The sequence below is a fragment of the Schistocerca gregaria genome, chromosome 4 (genome assembly GCF_023897955.1).
Source record: "Schistocerca gregaria isolate iqSchGreg1 chromosome 4, iqSchGreg1.2, whole genome shotgun sequence".
NCBI classification, from domain to species: Eukaryota; Metazoa; Arthropoda; class Insecta; order Orthoptera; family Acrididae; genus Schistocerca; species Schistocerca gregaria.
In genome coordinates, this window is record NC_064923.1 from 397,512,893 (window position 1) to 397,529,161 (window position 16,269).

At 40.1% G+C, this 16,269-nt stretch overlaps 1 protein-coding gene across 2 annotated transcripts in view; it reads left to right on the forward strand.

Moving 5' to 3' along the window:
* Positions 1 to 16,269, forward strand: part of LOC126266837 (cell growth-regulating nucleolar protein-like) — a 60,268-nt gene that overhangs the window by 20,850 nt on the left and 23,149 nt on the right. For both annotated transcript variants that reach the window (XM_049971404.1, XM_049971405.1), the window contains exon 3: positions 7,401 to 7,629. In XM_049971404.1, the coding sequence (XP_049827361.1) occupies positions 7,401 to 7,629 (229 nt within the window). The remainder of the gene's footprint in view (positions 1 to 7,400; positions 7,630 to 16,269) is intronic.

A 16,269-nucleotide genomic window follows, 5' to 3' on the forward strand; every position in this document is an offset into this window, starting at 1 on the left:
AGATTTTTTACTAGATGTGACAGTATTGATTTTTTTTATTTTCCACAATGTTTTTGAAGCCCTTTGTGAAGTTACAAGTCTCAGATTGTCCACAAGTGTATTTGTGATGTTTCAAATGTTTATCAATCTTGTTTACCAGTCATATTTACAATTCATGTTTCCTTAGTTGCCTACAAAAGCAGCTGTGGCTGTTGAGCTGGAACAGTTGTTGACAGGCAGCCTCCAGGGAGACTACCACATATCTGTTGTACAGGGCTTACCCGGGCAAGAAGGGATTTGTCTGGGCAGATACTTAATTCTGTAGCTGCTCATGGAACTTCTATGAAGCTTAAATCTTTCTTACCCTGCCAGTGGTTTGGGTGGTTTGTTGTGCAGTATGGCTAGTTGAATGAGACACCATTGAATACATTCAGTCTGAATAATGGACCACATCCTGTGGTTAATAATGTATTTATTGTTGTAAAGTGTTTGGAATGTCCATTTAAAAGTTGTTGCCTTTTTACATTCATAAAGCTCTAGAGAAGCTTCCAGAGTAGCTTAAATTTATGAAGAGGCTTCATAACAGCACGCTCCTGATTGACACACTGCAGGCTAACCAAGTAAACAAGTTACTGAATGCAAAATTATTTGGAAAATAACCAGTCAACAGTGAGCTCCAAGCTGGGCTTGTTGTAAAGGAGCTGTGACATGCTGGTTCATTATGGACATGTATACTGCTTTGTGTCAATGCTTTCTTCATATCACCGTCGTTTGCAACTGTCACACTGCATACTGTGTCAATTGCTCCCAACCACATCCCATGTGGTGCAAAGAAGAAGATCCGGAGATTAAAGTGACGCAACACCTCTCATACTCACACAAAAAAGATGCTTAAGGCCACGCACACTTTTGTACAGTTGTTTACCTCAGGGTTGAAGCTGCCTGTGCCAAGAACCGATGTTGGTACCATGACTTTGATAGTCGATCAGGGCACCTCCACCTGCACCTGTAAATGCAGCTGTAAGTCTGTATCGGTAAACAACCACTGTACGTACCCACCACAGCAATAGTGGTGGCTGTAGAGCTGAGTGTCGGAAGGAGAATGGATTCTCACAGCAGGCGGTAGATGATATCTAGCAAATGTTTTCTGTTAAAATGGCTGTGCTACTGTCCCCAAAATCCGAGCTTGGGGACGAAAACCACCAGGACTGAAGCCATCAGACCACATTGCGTTGATCCTGTCTGATGGACCAGATGGTGACCATACTTGTGATGGTATGGATGTCAATATCTGCAAGAGGAAATTGGTGAGTCCCTCAAGACTCCCCGACCCCCCACCCCCACCCTCTTGCCTCCTTCCAATGCAATCTCCCCACCGCAAAGGAGTGACAAGGAAAAAGACTTACCATTGAAATGGCATCAATACTGAAGTGGAACTTGAATGGTTTCTGGAGGAATGTCTGTTATCTCTCTCTCTCTCTCTCTCTCTCTCTCTCTCTCTCTCTCTCTCTCTCTCTCTCTCTCTCTCTCTCTCTCTCTCTCTCTCTCTCTCTGTGTGCGTGTCTGTGTCTGTGTGCGTGTCTGTGTCTGTGTGCGTGTCTGTGTCTGTGTGCGTGTCTGTGTCTGTGTGCGTGTCTGTGTCTGTGTGCGTGTCTGTGTCTGTGTGCGTGTCTGTGTCTGTGTGCGTGTCTGTGTCTGTGTGCGTGTCTGTGTCTGTGTGCGTGTCTGTGTCTGTGTGCGTGTCTGTGTCTGTGTGCGTGTCTGTGTCTGTGTGCGTGTCTGTGTCTGTGTGCGTGTCTGTGTCTGTGTGCGTGTCTGTGTCTGTGTGCGTGTCTGTCTGTGTGTCTGTGTGTGTGTCTGTGTGTGTGAAAGAGAGAGAGAGAGAGAGAGAGAGAGAGAGAGATGCTCTGAGCAATGTGGCTATGTCCTCCATAAAAACTGTATGTCTTCATCTTGTGTGTTGATTTTAATGCACATAAAATGCTTTGGGTCTCTGCAACCATCTGTCCCAGTGGTAGAGAAATTGGGAGCCTTCTCTTGACCTCAAGTGCATGTTTGTTGAATGTGGATCAGTACAGGTGGAACACACACTTCAGCACTGCAACAGGGTCGCTCACTGCTGTCAATCTCTCGGTATGCTCCCCAGTCTTGCACATACACACAGCTCAGTGGGAAGTGGTCGACGACTTGCACTGAAGTGACTGCTTACTGGTGTGGATTCATCTGCCAGACAGAGAAATCCGCCACACAATGGATGCATCTTAGGGCAGGCTGGACACTTTACAGCCAACTTGCTGTGTTTGAACATTGTGACAGCATCCAGGCATGTGCGAATCTTATTACTCAGATGATCCACAGTGCCTTTGGAGCATCTGTCCCACAGTCTTCAGGCTAGATGAAAAGGCAACCTGCCCCTTGGTGGAGCGACAAATGCCACACTGCAGTCAGATTGAGGTGGGCGGCTCTGTGCAGGTTCTCAAGTACCGGCCAACTGGAAAGAACCTTGCACTCTGTCTGGTAGCAAGGGTCAAATGTAAGCAAATTACTAGGGAGAGCAAGAAGAGATTGTGACAATAGTTCCTGACCACCATAAACCGTTCCACTAGAAGTATAGTTGTATGGGAGGCCATCAGGAGGATTTCTTGGAGAAGCCAGTGGCTGCTGTAATGGGGAAAGTAGGTCTCCAGACCACCCTGTGAGAAATTGTGCAGACAAGGGTGACTTATTTTTCCACAGTTACTGCCACTGCCAGTCAGGATTCACCTTTCCAGTGGTGCAGTGTGATCACTTAGAGGCGCAATTATGGCTTTTAAGTTCCACCATTGATTGAACAATAAAACTGCCCTTCTGTCTTCTGCATTAGTTACAGTTTGTGACACATCACCTGGTCTCAGTAGGGTCCATTACGGTATGTTAAGATAGTTCACAGGGCGGAGCAAAGAAATCCTCTTTGTCCTTTCCAACTCATTTGGGTATCAGGTCACTTTCCTAACTTGTGGAGAGGTCATTTTAATTCCACTTTTAAATTCTGGTATGGACCAAACGTGTCCAAGTAGTCATTGTAATGTTGGCCCTAACTAGTTATGTGTGAAAGACCTTGGAGCAGATGGTCAGCCAATGCCTTGTCTTGATATTAGAATCCGTACAGCTGATTAGTTTCAGTATGGTTTCAGTAGCTATCCCTCCACCTTCGATGACCTTGCTGTCGTGCAAGCTGCCACGCAACAGACTTTCCTGCACCAGCATCACTTCCTGAGTATATTTTTTGATATTGAGAAGGTCTATGATATAGTTGGCGGCATATTATTCTCGGGCAGCTCCGTGAGTGCAGTTTTTTAGTATGTCTTCACACCTTTATATGGTCCTCCCTCTCACCCCACTATTTTAGTTATCAAGTTGTCCTCTCTGGTCATTTTGAGCAGGAGAGTGATACCCCCAAGATAGTGTTGTGTGACTATCTTTGCCATACCTATCAATGATATCATGTCCATTGTTAAATGCCCTGTCTAGTGATCTTGATTTGTAAACTACTTCTGTATCTTTTGTTCCTTTCAGGCCTTACAACATGTCAGTTGCAACTGATTCTTTGTCATTTGGATGAATGAGTGGAGAATAGGGATTTTAAATTCTCAACTGGTGTGTGTGTGTGTGTGTGTGTGTGTGTGTGTGTGTGTGTGTTTCTTTATTTCCTTTCAGTTGTAAATGTTCCTGATTTGTGGGTGAGGAACACTGTTGTTAGTTTTAAAGACATGGTGAGATTACTGGACCTCACATTTAACTAGACATGGTGAGATCACATGTAACTCAAAGCTTATATGGTTGCCACACTTTATAGACCTTAAACAATGCTCCCTGAAAGCACTCAGCATTTTAAAATGTCTTAGCCACAGTACAAGGTGAGTGGTCCAGACTTGTGCTCCAGTTTTATAGGACCTTTGTGCAATTTCGGCCTGATTGTGGGTGTACACTGTACGAATCTGCACGAACATCTTATATAAAAATGCTGGACGGTGCACGATGAAGGACTTGGGCTGGCCGCTGGAGCCTTTTGCGGCACCACTATACTGAGACTCTGTGCTGAGGCTGGTGAGTCACCACTTCACATCTGGCAACGAATCCTCATGGTGCATCAGGTCTATAAAATAATGACCATACGATACTCGCCTGCATTTATACTGTTGCTCAGCTACCAGTAGAAAACTTTTATTCTTGGCACAGAGGAGCTGGGCCATGGGGGATATATGCAGAGGATTGTCTTTTAGAGATTTGTGTGGCTAGTTTTAATGTTTTACACTAAGGTTGGAGCAGAGGTCTATAGAGGCCCGGAATGATTTTAGATTTGATGAATTTTGAGAAAGGTACCACTCCCAATTTTACATTTTAATCTCTGTTTTGTTACATTACAGTTGTATATACAGATGGGTCCCAACAAGGGGCTCTCCCTTGGCTATTCCATCTTCCCCGACTGTCTCTTCAGGATTTGCCTTCCCTAGAGCTATAATGTATTTTCTCAGAGCTCCATGCATTCCTGAAGGCATTGGAGCAGATGAGGTGTTATCAGGACACAAAAGTTTCTCATCTGCTCCGATTCCCTTAGTGTCCTACAGTTGTTTGAGTGCACGTAGCCAGTAGAGAAATTGGTACACTTCATGTACGAGCAGCTGTACTTTGTACAGTTACAGGGGTGGAGGTATTGTTTCTGTTGGGTACCAGACCCATGGAAATTTGAGGAAATGAAGAGTCCGACAAGGCCTTGAAGGAGGCCTGTAGGGAACGTAGTGTGGCAGGATGTGCCATTCCCTTGCAGGCTGTCATTTCGATGGTAGTTCACAGATCCATGCAGATTTTAAAACTATTCTTATATATTGGCTACATTTTCTTCACAGCAACATGATACTGAAAGCAAAGAGTTCGGGAGATCACATTTTTTCACTACAAACTCTCCAAATTAAGTGCAATAAGTTATTTAATCTCAAGATATAGTACTAAAACAATAAAGAAAAGACCTTTGCCTCATTGTCAGGTTGCATCCTTAAAATTAGTTGCTAAGGGCTATATAGGTAAAAACTTTTGAATCCTTAAATAGTTGTTTTCAGTTATCTGTAAAAAAAAAAAAAAAAAAAAAAAAAAAGCCCAGAAACATCCAGAAATTGATGCATCTTTGCTTTGATTACATAAATATATTTTTTGAGATATGCAAGACGGCAAAATCTTCAGTTTTGGCATCTCATCTCCGTGCCTCATGCAGCCAGCCATGTTTGACAAGGCTACACATATAAGTATGATACAGCAAAACTGTCTGAATATGATTCTTGAGAAAGAACTGTAATCGGTTGGTGGCTGGCTCCACCACGTGACTTGCTGTAATGTCAGTCACAGAGTAATTGAAGTACAGTACGTGTGATATCCGGATTGAGGATAGTTATTGACAGCAGTGTTAATATGGTGACATGCTTAACATTAATTCCTTGATGGCTTCTTTGAAAAGAGTGCTACAGATGTGTGTCTTTTTCTCCAATCAAAATTGTGTTCTCTACTGTTCAGATTACCGACAGTATTTTAAATCATAATGTGTCCTTTTGTTTTCTTTGGGTTACTTTGCAGTTGTACCATCTTCTTCATTAGGGTAACTGTGTTATGAGATCAATAGTAGGGGTTAATGTAGTGTGATTATCTCTCTTAATATATGCTCAGTACACTTGCATAGATCATAAACCAATTGCATCTGAAGGTGTTCACCAATGTAAACAGTTACGTGGTGCTTTGTGGTTTAGTTGTTGGCAGCGAGTAGTGTATGTGAACCAGAAGTATAAATGAATCCTCAATTTCATTCAGTTTCCTGTCGTAATATCGCCACCAGCGATCATTTTAACTTCTGTATCTTAATATGCCACATTCACAACACAGCTTAATACTTTTTTGTATCTTGAGTTAATCTCAAATTATCTTTAGATGCAACTGAAGAAATAACTTGCTCTATCATTTAAATTGGTGGTATTAACATGAGTTTAGATCCTGAGATGTACATGCAGTATTTTAATCTCGGCTTGGTAGTAAATTCTTGTAACAAGAACTCCCCAAATCCTACAGTTGGTTGCTAATTCAATGTGGTTACAGTGTTGGATCTCAGAAAGTATGTTAAAAATCAGCTCCAAAAGTCAGTTATTCACTTCAAGATATTTTAAATAAGTGCATAATTCAAGCTTAGTTCACTGAGTCCAACTTAATTCACACTAGATCAATCTCCTTCATCGTAGTTTTCTAAAAGAAGAGGAAGATTGGGTTGCCAACTAAGTGAAGAGGGAGATTGGGTTGCCAACTAAGTGAAGTTACATTTGACTTTCCATTCAAATATCCAAGCTTGAAGTTGATTACATTCTTTCATAAAATCCAAATAGATATCCAGTCCACACGTTCCAAAAAACACAACTAAGAATCTTCAGATAAGTTTTGAAACTGCTCACAACATTTTATTCGCATCTTCTTGTACAAAAAAATTGTCTTACTTCAACATAATGTCATACAGTGTGCATATATGTAATCCAACTGTACTGTTCCAGTCTGTGATACAAACGCATCTAGGCTGTTTGAATACTAAGCAGATTTACAGTTTATAATTTAATTTTTTTATTTCTCAAAAATTGGCATTGCGAGAATGTGACTGTCACAGTCTCCTTTTTGCATCATTTATGAAACAGAAAAAGTCACTTGTAGCTCACTGATAAAGAATACATTAATTAACAATAAAACTTAATAGTTAAAATATTCTCTAATCTTTACAAACCACATATCACTGTCACTGGCAAGAAGATAATCATCTCATGAAACGTTTTTGTCTCATTTCAACTTGTAATACTGGAATTACTGCTTTTAACTTGACTTTGTTAGTGTATAATTATTGCATGTTGATGGGTAGTTCCTGGTGGTTCAGTTCCATATTTAAGAACAAAAAACAATTTCCTGGCTTGCTGTTGAGGGAAAGTGATCTGTGAGGATATGGTCATGAGCAAACTATCCAACCAGGTACGTTGCCACCAATAAGACTACTGACATGGGCACAAGGACAGCCAGTCTCGAAGTATTTTGTACTGCTTTATGTAGTTGACATAAATGACTGCTTCGCAACCTGTGCTCTGTTAATCGTTTCCCATCTCCCTCTTTCTCATCCTGTTCCTCCACCCATGCCTCTCCCCTTCGCCACCACCCACTTCTCCAAGCCCAGTTTTCTGAATAATTTTGCAGCATGGAATGCTCACTGCACCATTTCCATAATGGCCCCGATTTCACTCTCGTCTAGACCCTGTTCTTCACATCTCCTGTTGTCATATACTTCCATTTAACTTTTATTGCATCATGCTGAAAAATTGCAATAATTGTCAATTGATAACTGTATGTTATATGCTTTTTTGTTTTATTTACAGGGGTAATGATTATGTGGCTCATACAAAATGCATAACGGAAGATGAAAAATATTCAGCAAAAGGATTTGTACCAAAGCCAAACTCTAATAAGGGTGAATGTAAGCAGCACGAATGGCTTGAAGTTGTCAGAGGAGTCCAATCGCAAGAAAACTTACCAAAATGTTTGAAGACTGTGTTAGACAGTATTGTTAAATTCGAAAATGTTCCAAGAAAGAAACCAAAATTTTTGGTGAGAAGCTTTTTATATTTATAGAATTTAAGCAAAACTATATTTGTGGTGCAGCTTTCACTAATTAGAGGTGGAAACTAATTAACAAGCAACTGAAAAACGACCTACATTATTATACTTGAACTGGTTCTGATAGTATGCAGTAAAATCACACAGAATGCAGTTTGAAGAGAATAATTAAGGATGGGTTACTACTAAAATACGTTAGTGGTGCTTTGTGAATAATGTGTTCCCTGGGTGGTGCTAAATGCCAAGCACAGCTCGCTCTGGCTGAGGTCCCGAGTTTGAGTCTGTCCTGCACATATTTTTAATCTAACAGGATATTCCAGTAATGGGAGTATTTCTCAGATTGTCTTTTATACACGGTGTCCCAGCTATCTTGTACACCCAAAATATCTCTGGAACAATAACAGCTATTGGAAAAAGACTTTCACCGGTATCAATGTAGGGCTCGGGCCCATGAATGTACATATTTGGAAACATTCTAAAACGAAAGCATATGTGTTTTTTAACACAAACTTATGTTTTTTTAAATGGACCTCCTATATTTTTTCTTCAGCAATCCATAGCATGACAAAGAACATAAACAATGGTGTTGATTGCATCGCAATATTCCCATTACATCCCGAGATATTGAGACGCGAAGTTGACGCTTGAAACACCCAACATGCGCTGCTAGCGTACGTCCTGAGGCTCAGGCGTGAACCACATGCTGCCCGTAATTGCGATGTGATTGACATGCGTAATCACACCTCCATACTTATCAAGAGATCCGAAACGAATAATACGGTCTGCTGCCATCAACGCTCATAAGCACATAATGGTGAGCCTCAGGACCCGCCCTAGCAGTGCATGTCGGGTGTTTCAAGCGTCAACTTTGCGTCTTAATATCTCGGGATGTAATGGGAATATTGCAATGCAATCAACGCCATTGTGTATGTGCTTTGTCATGCTATGGATTGCTGAAGAAAAAATATAGGAGGTCCTTAAAAAAAAAAACAAGTTTGTGTTAAAAAACACAAATGCTTTCATTTTAGAATGTTTCCAAATATGTATGCTCATGGGGCTCCAGCCCTACATTGACACCGGTGAAAATCGTTTTCCAATAGCTGTTCTTGTTACAGAGATATTTTGGTTGGACAAGATAGCTGGGACACCCTGTATAGTAAAGAAGGCAGGCAAGATTATTTCCACAATAACTGCAGAGCAATGTAGATACCATAAATACCATCAAGTGGTGCAGTAGTGGGACAGTTTTTAATCTACCGTAACAATTGAAAATGTATGGCATTTTATCTGAATGGTTACCATTGATACTGTTTCATGTCATTGTATCTTTGGTTTCATCCTCATTGATCCATTCATTTCATTAGGTTTAATGCATTTCATATAGGAGGATATTAGTGAACAATGCTACCACCCAGTAGTGCAAACAGGTCCAAAAAGCAAAACTGCTCACTGATTTAGTAGTGGAAGCAGAATTGAACACCACTTTGTATATTATAGTTTTCAGTTAACAACTATCTTGTATGGATGACTTGTACCAGGATTTCCCTTGTGCCTTCAGTGCCTTCAAACAGGGGTGATCTTCCTACCATGGATTTTTTAAAAAGGCATGTTGGGAAGTTCTCTTTAGTGAAATTTATTTATGGCAGAAGTATTTCACATTGCTTGTTCAAGTGGTGTGGAGTTATCCTTGATTATACTGTTTCTGGAATATTGACCGCACTTGGTGAAAAAAAATTTCAAAGATCGAAGGTCATAAGAAATTGATGGAAGTGTGTAAAAATAATTATTAGGACATTAATGGAGCTGAAGGATCAGAAAATTTTCAGAATTTGGTTGATTGGGTTCTCAGTTGTATGTACTGGAGAATGATGAATATAAATTATACTGGAACAGAACCATTATAACAGATAAAACACCACCACATAACAAACCTGACATCATACTCACCAACAAAAAGAAGAAATTAACACAACTAATCGAAATATCCAAACCCAATACAACAAATATACAAAAGAAAAAAAGAGAAAAAATTGAAAAATACATCCAACTGGCTGAGGAAGTCAAGGATATGTGGCATCAGGATAAAGTTGATATTATACCAATTATACTGTCAACTACAGGAGTCATACCACACATCATCCACCAGTACATCAATGCAATACAGCTACATCCAAACTTATATATAAAACTACAGAAATCCGTAATTATTGATACATGTTCAATTACCCAAAAGTTCCTAAATGCAATATAACATATACTGTACAGTTAAAAGGAAGTCACACTTGATCAAGGTCCGCGTCACCTACTTTTGACCAGACATAACGTCTGAGATAAGAAAGCAATAATAATCTAGCCAGGCAAAATAGTAGTAATCCTCTTAAAGTACACTAGCCACTTTGGAGTGTAGAACTGGTACGAGGTGGTCATGTGACCCTCATCTGCTGATGATGTAAGTAATGGCAGCAAAGTGGTGAGTGTGGGATAGTCGCTTGTATGAAATAAGCGCAATAAGACCGATTGTCGAGGAGAGATAACAGAAAGAATCTGTCGTGTTCTGATGTGTCTGTGATCACGCAGTGGATGAAGTTTCCCATTTGTTGGTGTATCAACCCAGTCTTTCCAGTTTGTCCACGAGAAGTGGTGTAGCACTTGCAGCCATGTAACAAGGTGTAACAACAACAGTCGTAAAGAAATCTTAACTGAATGGCGATCAGAAGATAACTTCGCACTTCATCAGATACACTCTGGTTCAAATCTGACAGTAGTTGCTGCTCTCATGAATGTGCATCCATCTCCTCCAGTTTCTTAGCAAACCTTGTGAAAGGAACTGGAAGCAGTTGACATTAGGTGTCTGGTACCTTGCAAAAGGTAAATTGCATGCTGGGTACTTAAAAGCAACACTCTTCAATGCTCCGGACATCTCAAACTGAATAGTAGCCAGCTGAAGGTCTGCAGTATAGTCTGACAAATAGCAGTTTTGCCTTGTTTGTGCAAGTTGTCAAGTGTGCCTATGGCCCATTGTGTGAAGAGTAGATCTGGCTGGAGGTGGCTGTGTGATTTATTTGGATACTTTTTTGTACAGCGAACTGGGCCCACTCATTCAGTTTACCATGAAGATGCTTATTTCAACATACTTGGTGACAAACATCTTCACGAGGGGCATATTATTAACACACCCCTCTTCCCAAGTCTTTGCAGTTCTAATTGCATAGGTTCCTTGTTTGATGAACACTCAGGCACCTTATTGCTCCTTGATCGATCTGCTAAACTATCTGATCTTAATACTGTAGAAAGCATCTGACACTGTTTGGAACAGCAAGTGAAGAAACACGTTAGTCAGCACAACCACAGTTTGATAGCTGTGCGGGATCTAATAACTGATGAGTGGCTTACTTGGATATGGAATACCTAAAGAAAATACCTGTCAGATTTAGGCTGTTGATAAAGGCTAGAGCTCTTGTTATATAATAATAATATGCTGTCTCCTGGATAGTTCGCTAATTTGTTCGTCTGGTATACTTGCTTGTTATCAGCAGAAGTTGTGACGTGTTAAGTTTTTCTTGATGTAAAGAAAGAAGGAATTAAATAGAAAAATTCTTATAATAGCAGGTATTTTAATGTGTGCATATAGATTACCTTAAGATTATGCATGGTATTCTGGTCATTGTCGCTTCACATTAATGTAAGGAAGAAACGCGGAGAAAAGGTGGCATTAGTTTTCCATGAGAATGTTAGCAGAATTGTTTCCTAGTACTCAGGAAAGGAATCAGTGTTATAAAATATGTGCTCACAGAATAAAAATAGCCATTCTTGAAATACACCCCGTCTTGTACAAGGGACTACTGCAACCTTAAGAAGACATATTGAATAATAACTGTTTGGCTGCTCTTGTAAATAATTTATGTACTGACCGCTTCCATAGCAAAGGAACCACATTATCAGGTTAAATTAGAAAAAGCGTTCACTAAAATTGTGTTCGAATTATAATTACAATCACTAGTGAGAGTTAGAGCAAATTACTTACATGGTGAATCATTACATTGAAGTTCCAACATGGACGGGATCAGTCATTCCTTGTCTGTGAATAAATGAGGCAATTAACAGATTGTTTGCTAAGCAGAAAGTAGGGGTCCATGGTTCCTCAAGCGTGCTTAAAATATTGTTCTATAAACTGTAAGAACAGTCAAGAAATGTGTTCCCAAGCTAATGCGATAAAAAACCAGTGATGGGCCAGAAACCCAATTAAAAATTAAAAATCCAAATGGATAACAGTAGGTGAAATTTATAGATTAACCGTTGGATACATGGGCACAATCCACCCTGAGTCCTAAGAAGTAAGGAAATTGCTGGAAGTATCAACAAGAACCCACATAGTAATAAAAACAGTATAAAGGCAGTAAATTTGCTTGAAAATGACATACCATAAATACAGCAGGCTGCAGTACATTGAAATGCTGGTGGTAAAGTGGTCAGCTGTAGAAAGAGTGGTAGGCCATGTCAATGGTGGAAATCAGTTCTGCACATGTGCAGTGGGGCAGTGTTACCTATAGAAATTTGCATGGCATGGTCACAGTCATTGATAAAAAATGTTATGTTCCTGCCAAATAACATAATAGAACAGTCACACGTGACTGAAATATCGGGGCAAAAATTTCAGTTTGTCATATGTTAAATAAGCACATACTGAGAATAACATTGGCAAAAACATTTTCAGAATATAAACGTACAAATTACCGAGGCATGCCGGCCACTTTCCCTCCTGCATCTCTATGTAGAGCAGTCTTCTGTGTTTGCAGCATGTCATTTTCACACAAATTTCCCTATCAGTTGTCATCTCTATACTGTTTTTATTATTAATTAGGTTCTTGTTGATAGTTCCCACATTTCCAGTACTTTTTAGGAACTCTGTATGGGTGGTGTCTGTGTCCAATGGTTAACTGGTTAAGTTGGACTTGTTATCCATTTGGATTTGTGTTAAATTTATTAAATTTTTGACAGGGTGTTCAATCCCATTATTGGTTTTTTGTTGCATTAATTTGCAAGGATATTCCTTGATGGTTCTTAGTTTTTTAAAAAAAAGGCAGATCTGGGGAATTGGGGACCCATACTTTCTGCATACCTGATGATTGGCTTATTTTGCCATTTTTTTCATAAACAAGAATGCGTGGTCCTGTCCTCGTTGCATCTTTAATGTCATGATTCACCATGTAAGTACTTTGCGCTATTTTTTGCTGTTTATTTTTTACTATAATTCAACCACAATTGTAACAGTGCCTTTTGTAACTTAACAGATTTAACCTGATGAAGAGGCTTCTGGGCTATGAAATCAGTCATTAAATAAATTTATAAGAACAGCCAAACAGTTATTATTCGAGAACTTTTGAAATATTTTGCAAACATTTCCCCCAGCTTGGAAACATTAGCAAAAGGGTTAAAATTTAACTGCTGAATATAAGCATATTTGCAGCTATTCAATCAGTTTTATGATTTATGCTGTAAGGGCACATTCAGTTGACATGAATACAATGAAACTTTTATGTTGAGATATTGTGTTTTGTCAGAGTTTCGTTGAAGTACCATTGTTAGTGTATATACGAAAGTTGCTGTTCAGTCTTATATTACCAACATGTAGCGATATTTTAGATCTACGTACATAATCCACAATCCACCATGCGGTGTGTGGCGGAGGGTACCTCGTACCCCAACTAGCATCTTCTCCCCCTGTTCCACCCCCAAACAGAATTAGGGAAAAATGACTGCCTATATGCCTCTGTGTGAGCCCTAATCTGTCTTATCTTTGTGGTCTTTCTGCGAAATGTAAGTTGGCGGCAGTAAAATTGTACTGCAGTCGGCCTCAAATGCTGGTTCTCTAAATTTCCTCAGTAGTGATTCACTTTCCTCTAGAGACTCCCACCCGAGTTCCTGAAGCATTTCCGTAACACTTGCGTGATGATCAAACCTACCAGTAACAAATCTAGCGGCCCGCCTCTGAATTGCTTCCATGTCCTCCCTCAATCCGACCTGATAGGGATCCCAAATGCTCAAACAGTAGTCAAGAATAGGTCGTATTACTGTTTTATAAGCGGTCTCCTTTACAGATGAACCACGTCTTCCGTCTTCCCAAAATTCTACCAATGAACCGAAGGCGACTATCCGCCTTCCCCACAACTGCCATTACATGCTTGTCCCACTTCATACCGCTCTGCAGTGATACGCCCAAATATTTAATCGACGTGACTGTGTCAAGCGCTACACTACTAATGGAGTATTCAAACATTACAGGATTCTTTTTCCTATTCATCTACATTAATTTACATCTATCTATATTTAGAGTTAGCTGCCATTCTTCACACCAATCACAAATCCTGTCCAAGTCATCTTGTATCCTCCTACAGTCACTCACTGACGACACCTTCCCGTACACCAGAGCATCATCAGCAAACAGCCACACATTGCTATCCACGCTATCCAAATTATCATGTATGTAGATAGAAAACAACAGCGGACCTACCACACTTCCCTGGGGCACTCCAGATGATACCCTCACCTCCGATGAACTCATCATCGAGGACAATGTACTGGGTTGTATTCACAACCCCAGGGATGTCTTACCACTATGTCCTCCATACAGGAATCTGTACAAGACTCAAACGGCGGTATGTTTGTACGATCCTCCTGCGTGAAAGATTTCTCTAAAGGCTAAATTTAAAATTTCAGCTTTCACTTTGCTGTCTTCCGTTGCCAGGCCAGACTGATCAGTGAGTGACTGGATGGAAGCCTTCGACCCGCTTACCGATTTTATGTAAGACCAGAATTTCCTTGGGTTTTCAGCAAGATCTTTTGCTAAGGTATGACGGTGGTAGTGGTTGAATGCTTCGCGCATTGCTTTTTTTACAGCGGCACGAATCTCTAACTAACTTTTGCCTGTCCTCTTCTTCTGATCTTTCTTGCAACACGAGTGCAATTGTCTTTGCTTCGTTAGCATTCTCCGAATTGCACTGTTAATCCGCGGTGGGTCTTTTCCGCCCGTAACCCACTTTTTCGGCAAATACTTGTCCAATGCGTGATTTACAATGTGTTTAAAATTTGCCCATAATTCTTCCACATCCATCATACTGAAAGTAAATGAAGTAGATTCATTTTCTAGGTGGACTGCTAACAACTGCTTATCTGCTCTTTCTAGTAAGAATACTCTCGTAGCCTTCTTGGCCGACTTTTTAACTTTAGTAACCATAGTCGTAATGACAACATCATGATCACTAATCCCTGTCTCAACACTGACACCGCCGATGAGGTCTGGTCTGTTCGTGGCTACGAGATCTAAAATATTTCCATTACACGTTGGCTGTCGATTTAGCTGCTCAAGACAGTTTTCGGATAATGTGTTCAAAAGTAATTCACACAGCGGCTTGTCTGTACCACCTGTAATGAATCCATAGACATCCCAGTCTGTACTAGGTAAGTTGAAGTTGCCTCCGACTACTATAGCATGATCCGGGTACTTCTGCGATACAGAATGTGGACTCCCTTTGAATGATTTTAGAACTGCCACGGTGGAACCTGGTGGCTAGTAATAACACCCCACAGTTAACTTTATTTCTCCTAGTCCTGTTAAACGTGTCCAAATAACTTCACAATCACACTCTACTTCAACCTCAGTAGACACAATATTTCTGTCAACTGCTGTGAAGACACCACCTCCTACAGTGTCTAATTTGTCTTTCTGATACACGTTCCAACCCTCACTAAATATTTCACAACTTTCAATCTCAGGGTTCAGCCAAGTCTGTCCCGAGAATAATTTTTCGCACCACGCGCTCCCTGGAGGGCAGTAAATTAAAGAACTTTATTCCGAACACACTGAAAATTTACTGCTAATATCTTGATAGCTGAAGTGTCTTTACACTGAGTGCATCCTGATTTCCCTGCCTGCACGTCGACTGGTGAGTGTTCATCAGGAGACCTCGCACTACTGCCTAGCCTAAAAAAAAAAAAAAAAAAAAAAAAAAAAATGTGCACGCCACAAGCACTCTGCTACCCGAGTAGCCGCAAATTATTGTGAGAGTCACTGTTTGTGGTATCGTGTCTGTGAATTATTGGTGATTTCAGTTGGTATCTGCCAATGTGTATTCAGGCAGTTAATATACATAACAGCTCTGTTGTACTTTTCGTTACTTACCTAATGGTAACTGTGACCAATTAGATAGCGAAACTATTGTGTGTCTATCAGTCTTTGCTTGGTAATGTGAGGACGACACAATTTTTGAAAGCTTAGTACAAGTTCAAAGCAGTGTTTTTAGGTAGTCCAACATTATATAGATCAGACGGACACAAAATGTTTGCACTGTTTGTGGTTAACTTCAAGCTGACTTTCATGATGGTGTAAAGTAACAAAAACAAGAATGGTATCGTGGAGGATTCTTAGTAAATGTCTGTTGATCATTTTATAAATGTGTGTTAATTATGCCCAAGAATTAAGAAAAACTAATAAGATTTTCTTTATTTTTTTGCTTCTAATACATTTTTATCTAAAATTTTCTTGTTTGCGTACTTTTCTTGTTTGCGTACTTTTCTTGTTTGCGTACTTTTCTTGTTTGCATACTTTTCTTGTTTGCGTACTTTTCTTGTTTG